The sequence below is a fragment of the Aulonocara sp. 'chitande type north' Nkhata Bay genome, unplaced genomic scaffold (genome assembly GCF_057382095.1).
Source record: "Aulonocara sp. 'chitande type north' Nkhata Bay isolate Kocher_YH1m ecotype deep benthic unplaced genomic scaffold, A_spYH_male_GT1.1 unmapped_scaffold_2, whole genome shotgun sequence".
NCBI classification, from domain to species: domain Eukaryota; kingdom Metazoa; phylum Chordata; class Actinopteri; order Cichliformes; family Cichlidae; genus Aulonocara; species Aulonocara sp. 'chitande type north' Nkhata Bay.
In genome coordinates this window covers 89,726-107,273 of record NW_028234334.1, presented here as the reverse complement: position 1 = coordinate 107,273, position 17,548 = coordinate 89,726, and the positions used below count along the sequence as shown (strand labels likewise).

Sequence of the window (17,548 nt, the reverse complement as noted above, 5' to 3'; positions counted from 1 at the left end):
TATATAGGTCAATCGTGGCTCAAGAGTTCGCAGTTCATCCTGTAATTGGAAGGTTGCCAGATTGAGCCCCGCCTCCGACAGTCTCGGTCGTTGTGTCCCGGGGCAAGACACTTCACCCGTTGCCTACTGGTGGTGGTCAGAGGGCCCGGTGGCGCCAGTGTCCGGCAGCCTCGCCTCTGTCAGTGCGCCCCAGGGCAGCTGTGGCTACAATGTAGCTGCCATCACCAGTGTGTGAATGTGTGAATGACTGAATGTAGTGTAAAGCTCTTTGGGGTCCTTGGGGACTAAGTAAAGCGCTGTACAAGTACAGGCCATTTACTGTGCATGTGTTTATGCTCAAGTGTATGAATAAATTAGTCAGTTTTAAACAGTTGCAATTTAAACAGTAGAAGAGTGGCACTATATTTATATATTTATAAAGAATTTCAAACAACAATTAATTGATGCTCAAAGCAGGTTTATTTAATTAATATCCAGATTTCCAATTAGTTCCGAATTCATTCAGCAGCAAATCACATCACCAGTCACTTCAAGGCTGTATGTATTATTGTAAGGTAGACCCTACAATAATACATACAGAGAACCCAACAATCATATGACCCCCTATGAGCAAGCACTTTGGCGACAGTGGGAAGGAAAAACTCCCTTTTTACAGGAAGAAACCTCCGGCAGAACCAGGCTCAGGTCGGGGCGGCCATCTGCTGCGACCGGTTGGGGTGAGAGACTGAAGACGTTTGTTGTAGGTCTGATTGAAGGACTGATGTGATGGTAAGTTGTCTGCTGCTCCGCTTTGAATATTGAGAGATTAGTTGATGGATTTCAAGCCAAATTGTGCCCAAGTTTAAGACCACATTCATTGCTTTTTTTTGTTGATGTTATTGTTTTGGGCTTTTTTTCCACAAGAATTTCTAGCTCCCCTAGAATTCTGGCCACCCAAACGATGATTGCTGCTGAGAGAACACAAGGTTTTGTCCCCCTGTACTATTCATGTCAGTGCAGGGGGTTCTCCTTGAGAGGCCAGGGTCGAAAAAGGGATGCTTCAGAACCTCCGAGGGTGTTATGCGCTGATTTGCATCCAAGGCCAACATTTCTTTGATTAGCCTTACAAATAATGTTTGGCCATTTTCCGGTCCTCGCCTAACTTTCAGCAGTTTTTCGAGGTCATCGAGACACTTAAGTTTTATATATCGAGTTTCCTTTGATCGATAATGTGTCTCGTATTGAAATTGTTCTTGGGTCTTAAATGTCCAGCGCTGTTTGTTGTAGTTATCCTCGATGAAGTAGCAGTCAGTGTACAAGCCAGACTCTAGGAGATGATCTGGTAGCTGACCCTGGGTTTCAATTATGAATTTTAAAACATCATAATCGTCTTCCCCAGGATAGAGAGGCACCCCTGTAGCAAGCTCCACAGCTACCAGCCCCAGAGACCACATGTCGATTGCTTCGTCGTATGGAATGCCAAGCATAACCTCAGGTGCACAATAACCAATTGTCCCCACACGGTCACCAGGAATCACTGCAGAAGCAGGACATGCGAGGCCAAAGTCTATGAGTTTGACTTTGACGGGAGACTCACTGTGGTTCAGCACCATGATGTTTCCAGGTTTGAGGTCAGCATGCACTATTCCCACAGAACCCAGGTGGAACAGAGCATTTGCAAGCTGATGCAAAATTGGCCTGAGTTCTCTCATTGGGAGACCTCGGTTATTCCGGTCCCCAATGTAGTCCCACAGGCTTTGGTCAAGCAATTCGAAATTCAAGCAAATGCGCTGTCCATCGAGGAAATAGTCGTTCCATTCCACAATGTTGCACCTGTCTGGATCCAAGCGTCGTAGCTGCTCCAGGATGAAAATTTCCAGTTTTGCCTGGAGCAGAATTTCAGGGTCGCTCTTGTTGACTTTAATAGCAACGGTTTTGTTGTTTTTTGTATCGCGACATCTGGTTACCAAACCAAAGCCTCCTTCTCCAAGGAAAGCCTCTACCACGTGGTGATCTCCTAAAATGGTCCCTTCCGTTATTTGAAGATCATCTTCAGAGGCAGATGGGTTGGCTGAGGTGTTGATGTCTCCTTTTTGAGGAAATTCAACTGAGTTTTGGAAACTGCAGCTGAATTTTTGCAATCCATGACTTTTCCAGCTTGAAGGCTGCTGAGAGAGCACAAGGAGTTCTCCCCCTGTACTATTCATGTCAGTGCAGGGGGTTGTCCTTGAGAGGCCAGGGTTGAAAAAGGGATGCTTCAGAACCTCCGAGGGTGTTATGCGCTGATTTGCATCCAAGGCCAACATTTCTTTGATTAGCCTTACAAATAATGTTTGGCCATTTTCCGGTCCTCGCCTAACTTTCAGCAGTTGTTCGAGGTCATCGAGACACTTAAGTTTTATCGATCGAGTTTCCTTGGATCGATAATCTGTCTCGTATTGAAATTGTTCTGGGGTCTTAAATGTCCAGCGCTGTTCCTTGTGGTTATCCTCGATGAAATAGCTGTCAGTGTACAAGCCAGACTCTAGGAGATGATCTGGTAGCTGACCCTGGGTTTCAATTATGAATTTCAAAACGTCATAATCGTCTTCCCCAGGATAGAGAGGCACCCCTGTAGCAAGCTCCACAGCTACCAGCCCTAGAGACCACATGTCAATTGCTTCATCATATGGAGTGCCAAGCATAATCTCAGGTGCACAATAACCAATTGTCCCCACACAGTCACCAGGAATCACTGCAGAGGTGTTACATGCGATGCCAAAGTCTATAAGTTTGACTCTGACTTGAGACTCACTGCGGTTCACAACCATGATGTTGACAGGTTTGAGGTCAGCATGCACTATTCCCACAGAACCCAGGTGGAATAGAGCATTTGCGAGCTGATTCAAAATTGGCCTGATTTCTCTCATTGGGAGACCTCGGTTATTCCGGTCCCCTATGTAGTCTGACAGGCTTTGGTCGAGGAGTTCAAAATTCAGGCAAATGCGCTCTCCATCGAGGAAATAGCCGTTCCATTCGACGATGTTGCACCTGTCTGGATCCAAGCGTCGTAGCTGCTCCAGGATGAAAATTTCCAGTTTTGCCTGGAGCAGAATTTCAGGGTCGCTCTTGTTGACTTTAACAGCAACAGTTTTGTTGTTTTTTGTATCGCGACATCTGGTTACAACACCAAAGCTTCCTTCTCCAAGGAAAGCCTCCACCATGTGGTGATCTCCCAAAATGGTCCCTTTAGATATTCCAAGCTCATCTGAGCCGAAGGATGGGTTGGCTGACATGGTGTAAAGTTTGCGCTGTGAATTGGTGAGAAACAAAACTGAACTTGTTTTGGTTTCTCTTGTAAATTGCTCTCAAAGCTTCTCAAAAGGGTTTTAGTTGCTGCAGGTCAACGTCCGTTAAGCATAAAGTAACAGGTGAGCGCTTCTATTTATAGGTTTTCGGATCAAAGCAAAGTTATGACGTCAGAAAGGATCAAAGCAAAGTTATCACGTCACAAGCGATCGAAGCGATTCTAATATGTGCGCATGCGCACATATGAGAAGCGATCGAAGGGATTCTAATATGTGCGCATGCGCACACACGTGCTTGTTTGTGTAATATTGTTCACACTAAACTTGACCCTAATCAATTTAATATCAGTCAATCAACGAAAATGTTAGTTTTGGAAAATTTTGAAATGACATAACTGACAGTTAAAACATTTTTTGTTCATGTATTTGTATTTGTATTGTCTTCGGAATTTTTTTTTGCATACCATGTCAAGCTTTTCTGTATATAGTCATGTCGTAGATTTCGGAGCAAACAAGAAATTGAATTGGATTTTAATATTGCAGTGCTTGGATTTCGGATTTGGTGCTTAAAACTTCTTGAAACTGTAACCGTATTTCATTCACCACAAAGAACTATCTGATTGAATAGTTTTCTTATCAGATAGAGAAATAAAACGAGTCGCAAAGTCTAAAAGCAACATTTGTCTGCCTGGGCTGTACCTCTGCACGTTAGTCTGTTTCAGTGTGTGACCCCCCACCCCCTCCCTGATCAGTCGGGGGTGAGTGCGCTAATGTGCCTGGAGGCCGTTTTAATGAGTGTTTGCTGGAAAACGAAAAATACAAGAAGGATTTGTACGTTTTCACAACGGGGGAGTTGCGTAAGTACTAGTAAATAATTTTCTCGAGTGTGTACGTTACACATGTTATTTGTTTAAAATTGGTATTATTATTTTGCTAGCTAGCAAACTCGCGGGACAAAGGATTGAAGTGCACTCAGTGCGATACAATACGGTGGCGCTATTCTAACAGTTAGTTATTGCAGGGTAACTTGTAGAATATGCTGTGAATTGAACCAAGATTACACAGCAGTAGCAGTAATACGAGTTACTTCCCTCAAGTGAAAGCGTTAAACGTTAGCCCGATGCTTAACTAGCCAACGTCAGGCTTTCTGATTGAAGGCTAAAAGCGACGTTGTCACCAAGTAAACAGAATATTGATGATATTTTTGTGTATCGCTGCAGCCTTTTCAAGTATTAACCTGGTGTCTTTGGGAACAGCTTAGGGGGAAATGACGGTAATATGACTGAACCATATGGGAAGAAAGAATAGGCACTTTTTGTGCTAGCGAAGTTTCCTCGCTTTCATTCAAAATCTGTTTATCATTAAACAATTGAAACATAATGGCTTCGAGCTGACATTGAGGCCTGTGGGGCACTATCAGCCACTGAGACAGTAGACAAGTGACTATTTCACACTTTAAGGCTGCCTGTTTATTTAAGGGAGATGAACAGTACATTCTAACTGTACATAATAATATCAATGATGATAGATTAAATAAATGGGTTTTTGAAAGACGCTTGTGCATTTTTAAAGTCTAAAGTGTTGAATTGATCTGAGTATGTCATGTGTTCAAAGCCTCTCCCAGTCAGTGCTGTTCTCTATGCCTGTCTTACTCTACATGATGTTATTAGCACAAACACTTTAAAGGTGATAATTAGGTCTACAACAATAACACAGACTGCACAATGTAGTTAAGCGTCTTACAGTTAGTTTTGAATGAATGAACTTAAAAAACAACACAAGCAAAGATCTGTCTCCTCCTGTTTTTTGTGTCACATAAGAAAGAAGCATCAATATCTGATGAGAAGACTTATTAATTTGGCCTTTCACGTGGTCTTACTCAGGTGATGCGAAGTGAAATATGCATCCTTTTTATGGTAATGTGCTGGAAAATGTTGAAAATGGACATTAAACGTGCTTACAAAGTGCTTGAATTTGACCCTGAAAGGTGTATGAAGCCAGAAAAAGTCACACTTGGAGTAAAAACCTCTCATAGCAAGTTAATCATATTCAATTGATTTGATGCTTTCAGCACAAAATTTAGCCACACAGTCAGGACAGCGTCTGATTTACCTTCATCGGTAAACGTGTTTATGCAGTACATAGTAACAGTGTGGCTGAGTCCTCTGGTTCAAATCAGTTCCAGTACATTTGGAGATGTAAGTCTTAACCTTTCACATGCATCGGGAAGGAAAAAACATTTAATCTTCACAGTACTGCCGAAGTGCAGCGATACATTGTGAAGTGCACATTTGCATTTGTCATACAGTACCGAGCAAAAGTCTTGAACCACCCCCTTATTTTTTCGTGTTTTGCCAGGTCAGTCTGTGTTAACGGTGTTATTAACTGCATTCTTCAACTAAAGAAGTGAGAACAAATGATGTGGGCTTTTGTTTTTTTGCAATAGGCTGCAAGTAAATGTGTACAGATACAATTTAAAATTGGTTCTTTGTTAAGTTTTCTGGTCCTTTCCGTGACTTAGGTGTCTGTTTATGTTTGAATGTTTCAGAGATTAGTGTGAAGGGTCTTAACAGACAAAAAGTGGTCAAATACAAGCCCTGGATTAAAAATCAGAAACACTTTAAAAAGCCTGGAGAGCTATTCCTTAATACCACTTTAAAGATTACAGGGAAGTCCGGATCCCTGGAAGCAAATGAGGGATGGCTCAAGACTTTTGCACAGTGCTGTACATGTCATGTTCCCTGTTTTATAGCTCAGCTCAAACTGACACGTTCTCACTAACTGCTTCTCATTTTCTCCACAGTAAACTTTGACCACTTCCAGATACTGCGGGCCATCGGGAAAGGAAGCTTTGGAAAGGTAATGCAGCCTCCATTTTTCACGCCACTTGTATATTGTTTGCCCTTAATTACCCACCACGGTCGTCATCTCTAAAGAATCAGTGCAAGCGAAGCGAAATGTGCTGGGATTACACTTTAGTTCTCGTGTGCTGCTGTTATTTAATAACAGTTATAAATGCAGCTGATGTAATTATTTCTATAAAGTCAGTTAGAGGAGAGCCGATTTCTATTTCATCTCACTCAATCTAGGTGGGAATTTTGACCCCACGTCTCAATTTAATTACACAGCAGCAAAATTCTGCGGCTCTATTTGTCATCGCGCTCAACGGTTGGGCTGAAGGCAGGAGGAGAACTTAGTGTGTGTGTGATACACAATTGGGGCTGCAGAGATTGGAATAGTTTACCTTCATTTGAAATATCACTGCCCTGTGCACATTGTTGGCTTTAAAATTCAAACTTAAAGAGTTTGTAAGTAAACTGGCTGAGATGAGACAGACGATGCACCGGGTCCTCGTCTGAGTGCGGCCCGATGTCCATGTTGTCATTTATGAGCAACACGAATGCCACAACAAAGGAAGACGTCGCAGCGATGATGTATCTGTGGCTTTTTGTCACACTTGGAAACCACGGTGTTGTGCAGCTATTTGCCTTGTTGCAGGGTTTTAAAAAAACTGCAGTTTTGATTTTAGTGAAAGACACCGTCTCATGACTCATTGAGTGCCGCGACTGACAAGCCAATCCGTGGCCTGCAGTCTGACGATGTCACATTTCCTGACTGCTTGGAACCCCGACTAAGTCGTCCTGTAGCTCACATCATAATGTTTCCATCTCTCTGCTTGACTGCAGGGATGCTATTTTTTGCATCACACTCCTATTTCAAAAGGTCAGTTAAAGCCACATAATTTCGTTTCATCTCCCCACAGCACTTTCTCCAAAGTCTTCCCTGAATCATTTAGATGTTCACTGGCACTTGAGATGGGCCTATACATGTTTCTCCTTGAACAGGTAGCTACCCTATGTTAGCCTAGCTTTCTATCACTGATGCTCTGTGTGTATGCTGCTGCCTCTCGTCTCGTGTTACTTAAAAAATTAACCCCACAGCTTCAATAACCGTATCTAAAAATCTCTCAGTGAAAGTTACGGTTGAAGGTTTGGAAACATTTTGGGGTAGCCAGTGTTAAATAGAGACAGTGCCACATTCTTTATCTAGTCATTGTAATGAAAGAAGCACATTAAAAACTATATGAGAGTTTGCTTTTAACAAGCATGTAATGACTCTACTTAAAAACTGAAAGTAGCATTTTGTGGATGTTTTCCCTGCTGCCCGATCCCATCAGTCTCTTAAAGCATCATTTTTTATGCGCCCTGGTGTGACAGAGGTTTCATGGCGCTACAGGTTACCTGAGCACATCAGGTATATTACGGTTGAAAACTAGTGCCCGGCCTTCCAGTGGGTGGTCGACCCCTCGTGCACAGCTCAGGAGTCTAAACGACCCAGCAGTTATGGACATGTGTGTTTTTGGTGTGCTGTCCCTCCTTCTCCCTGCTTGCAGGTGTGTGTGTGTGTGTGTGTGTGTGTGTGTGTGTGTGTGTGTGTGTGTGTGTGTGTGTGTGTGTGTGTGTGTGTGTGTGTGTGTGGATGCCGGCGTTTCTGAGAGCACCTGTTTACAGGCACCTTCAGGCCTGGTGGGTGTGGCCCTGCCAGGTGGTTGGCCACACCTGAAGACCATCACACAGCTGATCAAGCCTTGTCGGAGGAGCTACTTAAGAATGCGGCGGCGCTCTCTCTGACGCTGGATCATTGCGTGACTTCACGTTAGTCTCTCGGCCAGTCAGTACGGATAGTCTGCCGCATTGTATGTGTCTTACGGCTGCCTGTTTGTTATCTCCCCAGGAGAAGCGTGGAGACGAGAGGGCAGCGAGCACGGGGTGCTCAGACACTGAGGAGCGGAGACAAGGAACACTAGCACTGGGAAGAGGACATTTCACGGGAGTCGGGAACGCACTGCGGATTTATTGTTATTTTCCATTCACTGTAAATAAACGCACTGCTTGCATTCAGAGCTCCGTGCCTGGCTCCTCCTTCCTCACATCCCCACGGTTGACGCTGGACAACCGTGACAAATAGCTGTTCTTAGATTCATTATTAGTTCAACATTGACAAATAGTAGTTGACTAATATCAGGAGCCAAAAAGAAAACAAAAAACAAACTAAATAAATATTTCAGACGCTGAAAATAAATTATTACGGTCGTTTAAATTTGCTGTCAGCAAGTTAGGTCTAATACATGTAGTCAATCTAATGAATCAATATTACATGTAAAAAGTACAGAACTGAAAATAAAACTAAAATATAACGGTAAATGAACTGGTTCTTGTATAAAACCTTTCTACTCTCTACAACTTGCCTCATTCATGCACTCACTTTTTTCTATGCTTTTTCTCTGTAAGTGCTTTCTATCTAACATTAATACGCATTCATCCTCCCGATGGATGCATCGGAGAGCAACTTGGGGTTAGCGTCTTGCCCAAGGATATTTGGCATGCAGGCTGGAGCAGAGGGGCATTGAACCAGCAACTTTCTGATTAGTAGGTTTCCTGCTCTACCTGAGCTACAGACACCCCAATTTGTGGTGTTCTGGAAACAACACGTTCTCATCCCAACAGGTAACGATGCTATGTGACAAATCATCAGTATGTGTAAATGTGTTTTTTATTCTGATCATGAATCGCTTTGTAAAACAAGACCTGATAGGGTTAAGGTTAAAGTTATGGTTAGAGTTAATGTTAGGGATAGGGCTGGAATGGACGGCTGGAGCCTCTCCTCCAAGTGTGTGTTACTGCCGCCATCAGCATTCTGTTGTATGCTTTTCTCTGTAAGCGCTTCGAGCCTGTACTTTTTTGCTTTAGCTGAGTAATGAAGTTGAATCAGTACTTTAACTTTCACTGGAACAATAGTATTTTTACTTCTACTTAAGAATGTCTGATCTTTTGCCAACTCTGGCTGTCTCTCAGTCTTGGAATACCCACTTGTTGTCCAGCGGTGTCCTGGGAATATGGGAACTAGACAGACTGGGGAAACAATGGGAGGAGACACAAAGATGGAATCACTTTTACCATCTTTTATGTATTTGCTGGTCGTCTTATTTCTTCTATTTTGCAAGCACAGTGTTGCAATCATTGTCTTTGTGGTACAATGACACAGGTAGAATGCAGGTGTTTTCATGTAACACGATGCCAGAAAGATGAGTAATGTGTTTTGAAGAGAAGATAAAACATCATGTTTGAACAAAGATAAGCAGCAGACACGTCTGTGTGTGAGTTATACAGGTTCAGTAAGAAGGTAATATGTCTGCAGAATTTGTCATTCTTATGAAGATATTGCTTGTACAATAAATAAAATCCCTTTAACTTCTTCTTCTGGAGAGTGTCTTTATATATTTAGTCATTTATTTAGCCTTTATTTAGTACTAACTCTAGTCGGGGATATATATCAGAGTTTACTTTCAGATATGAGCATTGTGTTTCCTGTGGATGAATGAATGAATTATTTATTTATGTAATTTTTGAAAGACTGGCTCATGTAAAATCTCTGAAAGTATGACACAGCTCTCCTGTTACACTTTATGGACTCCTGAGCTTCACCATGAGGGCCTGTCTTTATTCACTGAAATCCACTTTTATAATGAATTCACAGTAATCGCTGACACCTTCAGAGCATTACATTCATTAAAGACGTCTTCTACACCTACTCTTCCAGACGACCGACACATACTTCAACCACTGCAGGTTAACCAGCCACTCATCAGTAAAGCAAAAACTAAATGTAAATGTCCTCATGTGGAAAAGACTGAAACACAACTCCCACATATCACTAATGTAACAGATCCATTTAGGGAGAGTGAGAACACTAGGCTGGATGTGTTTTAATGCAGGAACATTCATCATGTCTTGAGTTCAACAAATCATTTACATTGAATATGTGAGCTGGATGGTTACACGATACAATGTGATTGTCAACAATAACTGCAATGAACGCTGGTTTGAGGGCGGAGTCAAGGAGGCCATTTACGTGAAAAGGGAAAGACCCTCTCTGAATCAAGGAGGGGGCCTAAGGGTACATCTGTCACCATCTTACAATGCTGTGATTGCAGCCGTTCTCCAACTCTCTGTGAATGGTACTCAAGACCATTGATCAGTGGTTGTTGATCAATGGTCATGAGAATTTGCATAATCATGATTAAGGAACTGACCTCCCAGCCCATTGTTCCTTCAGTCGGCTGGTTTCTCTGACTGAAAACGCTACGTCCAGAAGAACAGGATCAACTTTTGGAGATTTACTTCCCTGGATGATTGAGCACGCATCAAGACCTTTAATCAGGCCAACAAATATCTTGTACTCAATTTTAGCAGCAGCCATTGTGACACTGATGATAAAACTTGTGTAAAAGTGCGAAGCTGTAAAAAAGTAATTATAAAAAAGCATTTTTGTAGCTGAATGTTACTGGATAGCTGTTTCATCTGTAACACATCAAAATAACCTGCTAAGGTTTAATAGGCTATAAGGAACACACTCACTTCCTGAGCCCTGGGCAATAAGAGACGTTTTGTGTTTTATAATTTATTGATATGTTTGATCCTTTCTGACCTGCGTTAATGAAGCAGTCATTAGAGCACCATGTCCGCTATAATAGTTCTGTAGTTTGATGCTTGAGTCGTTGCAGACTTGTTGAAACTCCCTCACCCGTCAAAGCAGCGTCTTTGTTATTGGAGTCCAGCAGATGGCAGTGTTTCACTGTCTGACGGCTGTCTGAAGCTTCAGCTGGTTTATCCGTTTGCTATGTTTGCCATGTTACAGTGGGGAGGAAAAACTCCTTTTTGACAGGAATATCTAGACATGAGTGATTACTGCAGTGGGGCACTATCTGTGCTATCTATAAGAAATGTTAGCAACAATAAAACTCTGAGGATCAGGGCTCCATTTCACTCCAGTGTTCAGTGGCATTTTAAAAGAGTGAATACCGACGCTGAATGTCTTTGTAAAGCAAAAGCACTTTGTTAGCCTTTACAGAGCAAAGCTATGGATCAATGTGCAGTGAAGAAAAATCCAGGTGGCCAGTCTGTCCTTTCCTAACCAATCACAGAGCTCCTTACATTGTTGCGCTGGAGAATAACTAAATATAATATAAAGATGATATTGAAAATAATCTTTTGTAGAGTCACTACTTAGTGGGCAGAGGACAGTTATCACTTTGCTGGATGCTTTAAAGTCGCATGTTCTGTATTTGCAGATTAACAGGATATTAACAGATTAACAGCTTTCATTAGACTTCATATGATAATCAACAGTGAAGTGTTTCTCTTTCAGTGTTTATTCTTGCTCATTGAATGATCTCTGTTCAGATAATATGCTGCACTCATCTCATGTTTCTTTAAATACGGCATCACTTGTCCAGCTGTCAAACTCTGAAAGAGTTACAGTTTCACCACTGAGCACTTTGAATGGTTATTCTTTTATTTAAAAGCACTTATTCTAGCTGCATCATCAATACGACAAAAACTGTGACTTTAGCAAAAGTTTATCTAAAAATATTTAGGGGGAAATGTTCCTACACCCCTCATGTAAACGTTACACCTCCAAAAGGGAGAAATAATCAGAATAAGGCGTAATCATTGTCTTGATAATAATGACCATGAAAATGAAACTAGGCCTACCTTTAGTTCAGCACACTCAGTGTTGCATAAAGACATGCGAACATGCCATCATCCATTCTGGAGCCTACTTTTAAAAAGAGCGAGCTGTTTATTCTGGCTGAGTAGCAAACAGAACCAACCATGACAACCTAAACTGGGAAAACACTTGGAAACCTTGAACACTGGGAATATGGAGACACAGGGGGTAGGTGAACAGGCACTCTGACAAAGGACAGAGGAAAACAGAGACAATATATATAAGACAAGAAGTAACACAGACACCCTTTTCGGTGACAAAAAAGAGAAAATATCCAGTGAAAGGCAGTTCTCTTGGAAAAACTGCCTTATTGATGTCAACGGTCAGAGAAAAATGTCTGATAGGAAGGCAACCGTAGCTCATACAACCATTTGTTGCAACCAAAGAATGCAGAAGAGCGTTTTGGTCAGCTAAGAACAGGAAATTGAAGCTACAGTTCTCAAAATTTGACATGAGAAGATTGGATAAATGTTGCCTGGTCTGATGAGTCTTGATTTCTGCTCTGACATGCAGATGGTCGGGTCAGAATTTGGCATAAATAGCATGAAAGGATGGATCCATGCTGCCTTATGTCAGCTGTGCAGACTAGTGGTGGTGGTGTCACTGTGGGGGGGAGGGGCGGTATTTTTTTGCTGAAACGTTACATAGTGAGTGTGTGTGTGTGTGTGTGTGTGTGTGTGTGAGAGAGAGAGAGAGAGAGAGAGAGAGAGAACAACTTGAAACAAACTGCAGCAATAAGGGCAAACTAGTGCACAGTTATGTTTACGTGAGCGTTATTTTGTATGCATTTGTACAGTTCCATAACTGTGAGAATACATTGATAGCATTTAACTCTAGTAACAGGCATTTGTACCAGTAAGCATGAAAAAGTAGGGAAAAGAACTAGTATGTAAGCACTGACTAGTACTGTAAAGTATATGTGTATATAGGTCAATCGTGGCTCAAGAGTTCGCAGTTCATCCTGTAATTGGAAGGTTGCCAGATTGAGCCCCGCCTCCGACAGTCTCGGTCGTTGTGTCCCGGGGCAAGACACTTCACCCGTTGCCTACTGGTGGTGGTCAGAGGGCCCGGTGGCGCCAGTGTCCGGCAGCCTCGCCTCTGTCAGTGCGCCCCAGGGCAGCTGTGGCTACAATGTAGCTGCCATCACCAGTGTGTGAATGTGTGAATGACTGAATGTAGTGTAAAGCTCTTTGGGGTCCTTGGGGACTAAGTAAAGCGCTGTACAAGTACAGGCCATTTACTGTGCATGTGTTTATGCTCAAGTGTATGAATAAATTAGTCAGTTTTAAACAGTTGCAATTTAAACAGTAGAAGAGTGGCACTATATTTATATATTTATAAAGAATTTCAAACAACAATTAATTGATGCTCAAAGCAGGTTTATTTAATTAATATCCAGATTTCCAATTAGTTCCGAATTCATTCAGCAGCAAATCACATCACCAGTCACTTCAAGGCTGTATGTATTATTGTAAGGTAGACCCTACAATAATACATACAGAGAACCCAACAATCATATGACCCCCTATGAGCAAGCACTTTGGCGACAGTGGGAAGGAAAAACTCCCTTTTTACAGGAAGAAACCTCCGGCAGAACCAGGCTCAGGTCGGGGCGGCCATCTGCTGCGACCGGTTGGGGTGAGAGACTGAAGACGTTTGTTGTAGGTCTGATTGAAGGACTGATGTGATGGTAAGTTGTCTGCTGCTCCGCTTTGAATATTGAGAGATTAGTTGATGGATTTCAAGCCAAATTGTGCCCAAGTTTAAGACCACATTCATTGCTTTTTTTTGTTGATGTTATTGTTTTGGGCTTTTTTTCCACAAGAATTTCTAGCTCCCCTAGAATTCTGGCCACCCAAACGATGATTGCTGCTGAGAGAACACAAGGTTTTGTCCCCCTGTACTATTCATGTCAGTGCAGGGGGTTCTCCTTGAGAGGCCAGGGTGGAAAAAGGGATGCTTCAGAACCTCCGAGGGTGTTATGCGCAGATTTGCATCCAAGGCCAACATTTCTTTGATTAGCCTTACAAATAATGTTTGGCCATTTTCCGGTCCTCGCCTAACTTTCAGCAGTTTTTCGAGGTCATCGAGACACTTAAGTTTTATATATCGAGTTTCCTTTGATCGATAATGTGTCTCATATTGAAATTGTTCTTGGGTCTTAAATGTCCAGCGCTGTTTGTTGTAGTTATCCTCGATGAAGTAGCAGTCAGTGTACAAGCCAGACTCTAGGAGATGATCTGGTAGCTGACCCTGGGTTTCAATTATGAATTTTAAAACATCATAATCGTCTTCCCCAGGATAGAGAGGCACCCCTGTAGCAAGCTCCACAGCTACCAGCCCCAGAGACCACATGTCGATTGCTTCGTCGTATGGAATGCCAAGCATAACCTCAGGTGCACAATAACCAATTGTCCCCACACGGTCACCAGGAATCACTGCAGAAGCAGGACATGAGAGGCCAAAGTCTATGAGTTTGACTTTGACGGGAGACTCACTGTGGTTCAGCACCATGATGTTTCCAGGTTTGAGGTCAGCATGCACTATTCCCACAGAACCCAGGTGGAACAGAGCATTTGCGAGCTGATGCAAAATTGGCCTGAGTTCTCTCATTGGGAGACCTCGGTTATTCCGGTCCCCAATGTAGTCCCACAGGCTTTGGTCGAGCAATTCGAAATTCAGGCAAATGCGCTGTCCATCGAGGAAATAGTCGTTCCATTCCACAATGTTGCACCTGTCTGGATCCAAGCGTCGTAGCTGCTCCAGGATGAAAATTTCCAGTTTTGCCTGGAGCAGAATTTCAGGGTCGCTCTTGTTGACTTTAATAGCAACGGTTTTGTTGTTTTTTGTATCGCGACATCTGGTTACTAAACCAAAGCCTCCTTCTCCAAGGAAGGCCTCTACCACGTGGTGATCTCCTAAAATGGTCCCTTCCGTTATTTGAAGATCATCTTCAGAGGCAGATGGGTTGGCTGAGGTGTTGATGTCTCCTTTTTGAGGAAATTCAACTGAGTTTTGGAAACTGCAGCTGAATTTTTGCAATCCATGACTTTTCCAGCTTGAAGGCTGCTGAGAGAGCACAAGGAGTTCTCCCCCTGTACTATTCATGTCAGTGCAGGGGGTTCTCCTTGAGAGGCCAGGGTGGAAAAAGGGATGCTTCAGAACCTCTGAGGGTGTTATGCGCTGATTTGCATCCAAGGCCAACATTTCTTTGATTAGCCTTACAAATAATGTTTGGCCATTTTCCGGTCCTCGCCTAACTTTCAGCAGTTTTTCGAGGTCATCGAGACACTTAAGTTTTATCGATCGAGTTTCCTTGGATCGATAATCTGTCTCGTATTGAAATTGTTCTGGGGTCTTAAATGTCCAGCGCTGTTCCTTGTGGTTATCCTCGATGAAATAGCTGTCAGTGTACAAGCCAGACTCTAGGAGATGATCTGGTAGCTGACCCTGGGTTTCAATTATGAATTTCAAAACATCATAATCGTCTTCCCCAGGATAGAGAGGCACCCCTGTAGCAAGCTCCACAGCTACCAGCCCCAGAGACCACATGTCAATTGCTTCATCATATGGAGTGCCAAGCATAATCTCAGGTGCACAATAACCAATTGTCCCCACACAGTCACCAGGAATCACTGCAGAGGTGTTACATGCGATGCCAAAGTCTATAAGTTTGACTCTGACTTGAGACTCACTGCGGTTCACAACCATGATGTTGACAGGTTTGAGGTCAGCATGCACTATTCCCACAGAACCCAGGTGGAATAGAGCATTTGCGAGCTGATGCAAAATTGGCCTGATTTCTCTCATTGGGAGACCTTGGTTATTCCGGTCCCCTATGTAGTCTGACAGGCTTTGGTCGAGGAGTTCAAAATTCAGGCAAATGCGCTCTCCATCGAGGAAATAGCCGTTCCATTCGACGATGTTGCACCTGTCTGGATCCAAGCGTCGTAGCTGCTCCAGGATGAAAATTTCCAGTTTTGCCTGGAGCAGAATTTCAGGGTCGCTTTTGTTGACTTTAACAGCAACAGTTTTGTTGTTTTTTGTATCGCGACATTTCGTTACGACACCAAAGCTTCCTTCTCCAAGGAAAGCCTCCACCATGTGGTGATCTCCCAAAATGGTCCCTTTAGATATTCCAAGCTCATCTGAGCCGAAGGATGGGTTGGCTGACATGGTGTAATGTGTCTGTTTGCGCTGTGAATTGGTGAGAAACAAAACTGAACTTGTTTTGGTTTCTCTTGTAAATTGCTCTCAAATCTTCTCAAAAGGGTTTTAGTTGCTGCAGGTCAACGTCCGTTAAGCATAAAGTAACAGGTGAGCGCTCCTATTTATAGGTTTTGGAATCAAAGCAAAGTTATGACATCAGAAAGGATCAAAGCAAAGTTATCACGTCACAAGCGATCGAAGCGATTCTAATATGTGCGCATGCGCACATATGAGAAGCGATGGAAGGGTTCTAATATGTGCGCATGCGCACATATTAGAAGCGATGGAATGGATTCTAATATGTGCGCATGCGCATACACGTGCTTGTTTGTGTAATATTGTTCACACTAAACTTGACCCTAATCAATTTAATATCAGTCAATCAAAGAAAATGTTAGTTTTGGAAAATTTTAAAATGACATAACTGACAGTTAAAACATTTTTTGTTCATGTATTTGTATTTGTATTGTCTTCGGGGTTTTTTTTGCATACCATGTCAAGCTTTTCTGTATATAGTCATGTCGTAGATTTCGGAGCAAACAAGAAATTGAATTGGATTTTAATATTGCAGTGCTTGGATTTCGGATTTGGTGCTTAAAACTTCTTGAAACTGTAACCGTATTTCATTCACCACAAAGAACTATCTGAATAGTTTTCTTATCAGATAGAGAAATAAAACGAGTCGCAAAGTCTAAAAGCAACATTTGTCTGCCTGGGCTGTACCTCTGCACGTTAGTCTGTTTCAGTGTGTGACCCCCCACCCCCTCCCTGATCAGTCGGGGGTGAGTGCGCTAATGTAGTGATGGGCAGATGAAGCCCCATGAAGCACTGAAGCTTTTCATCCAATTGGTTCACCCCAACGCGAAGCTTCATGAAGCTTCATTTGCTCTAGCAGGACACCTACTGGACGTAAAAATATTAGTTGGCATGAATTTGAAGAGTGTGGCATTTTTGCACACAGCCTGTAAATGTCAACAACAAAAGGAGTGTGTAAAACATGTATATTGTAGTGATGCAGTATACTGTGTATATTTATAGTGGCAGTATGGGAAATGATTATTTGGAAATGCTTGAAATGGAAACGATCATTTACTGTGAGGTGAGGTGTGGTTGGGGTGTGGACAGTGGTTGTGCTTTTGTAACGTTGAGGTATGGACAGCTACACACTGAGGCTTTGAGCCTCAGTCCTGCCTGTTCACATTTTATTCTGTAAAAACTAAATTTTCACTGCTTTTACGTCCTTTTTAGTGGGGAGAACATAGCTAGGATTTAATGATTTAACAAATCTTTTGAATCCTTTGTCCTCCACAATGCTAAATGGCTGGGAGTCCTCAATCACCATGCTGACCAGGTCTTCATCTATTTGAGATTGTTCTCCTGAGGAAAGACAATAAAGATAAAGCACAAATATAAATATCACACACGTAACTTATAACAGTTGTATAATATTGTTATATAATTTAGTAACATTACTGCATGCTATATTATCATTGCATTTGATG

At 42.5% G+C, this 17,548-nt stretch overlaps 1 protein-coding gene and 1 long non-coding RNA gene across 3 annotated transcripts; one reads left to right on the top strand and one right to left on the bottom strand.

Annotated features, from left to right (window-relative positions):
- Positions 1-461: 461 nt before the first annotated feature.
- LOC147300753 (uncharacterized) lies at positions 462-16,140 on the bottom strand. Its single transcript, XM_086284818.1, has 2 exons — positions 13,693-16,140; positions 462-3,312 (listed from the first exon to the last, which is right to left on the bottom strand). The coding sequence occupies exons 1-2, from the start codon at positions 16,011-16,013 to the stop codon at positions 918-920; spliced, it is 4,716 nt and encodes a 1,571-aa protein (XP_086140944.1). The 5' UTR covers positions 16,014-16,140; the 3' UTR covers positions 462-917.
- LOC147300754 (uncharacterized) lies at positions 3,715-8,169 on the top strand. Of its 2 annotated transcripts, XR_015127500.1 has the most exons (3): positions 3,724-4,123; positions 6,070-7,921; positions 8,001-8,169. It is a non-coding gene; the product is annotated as an uncharacterized LOC147300754 (long non-coding RNA). The 2 variants fall into 2 exon arrangements; XR_015127499.1 differs by having other exon boundaries at positions 3,715-4,123; positions 6,070-8,169.
- Positions 16,141-17,548: the final 1,408 nt, after the last annotated feature.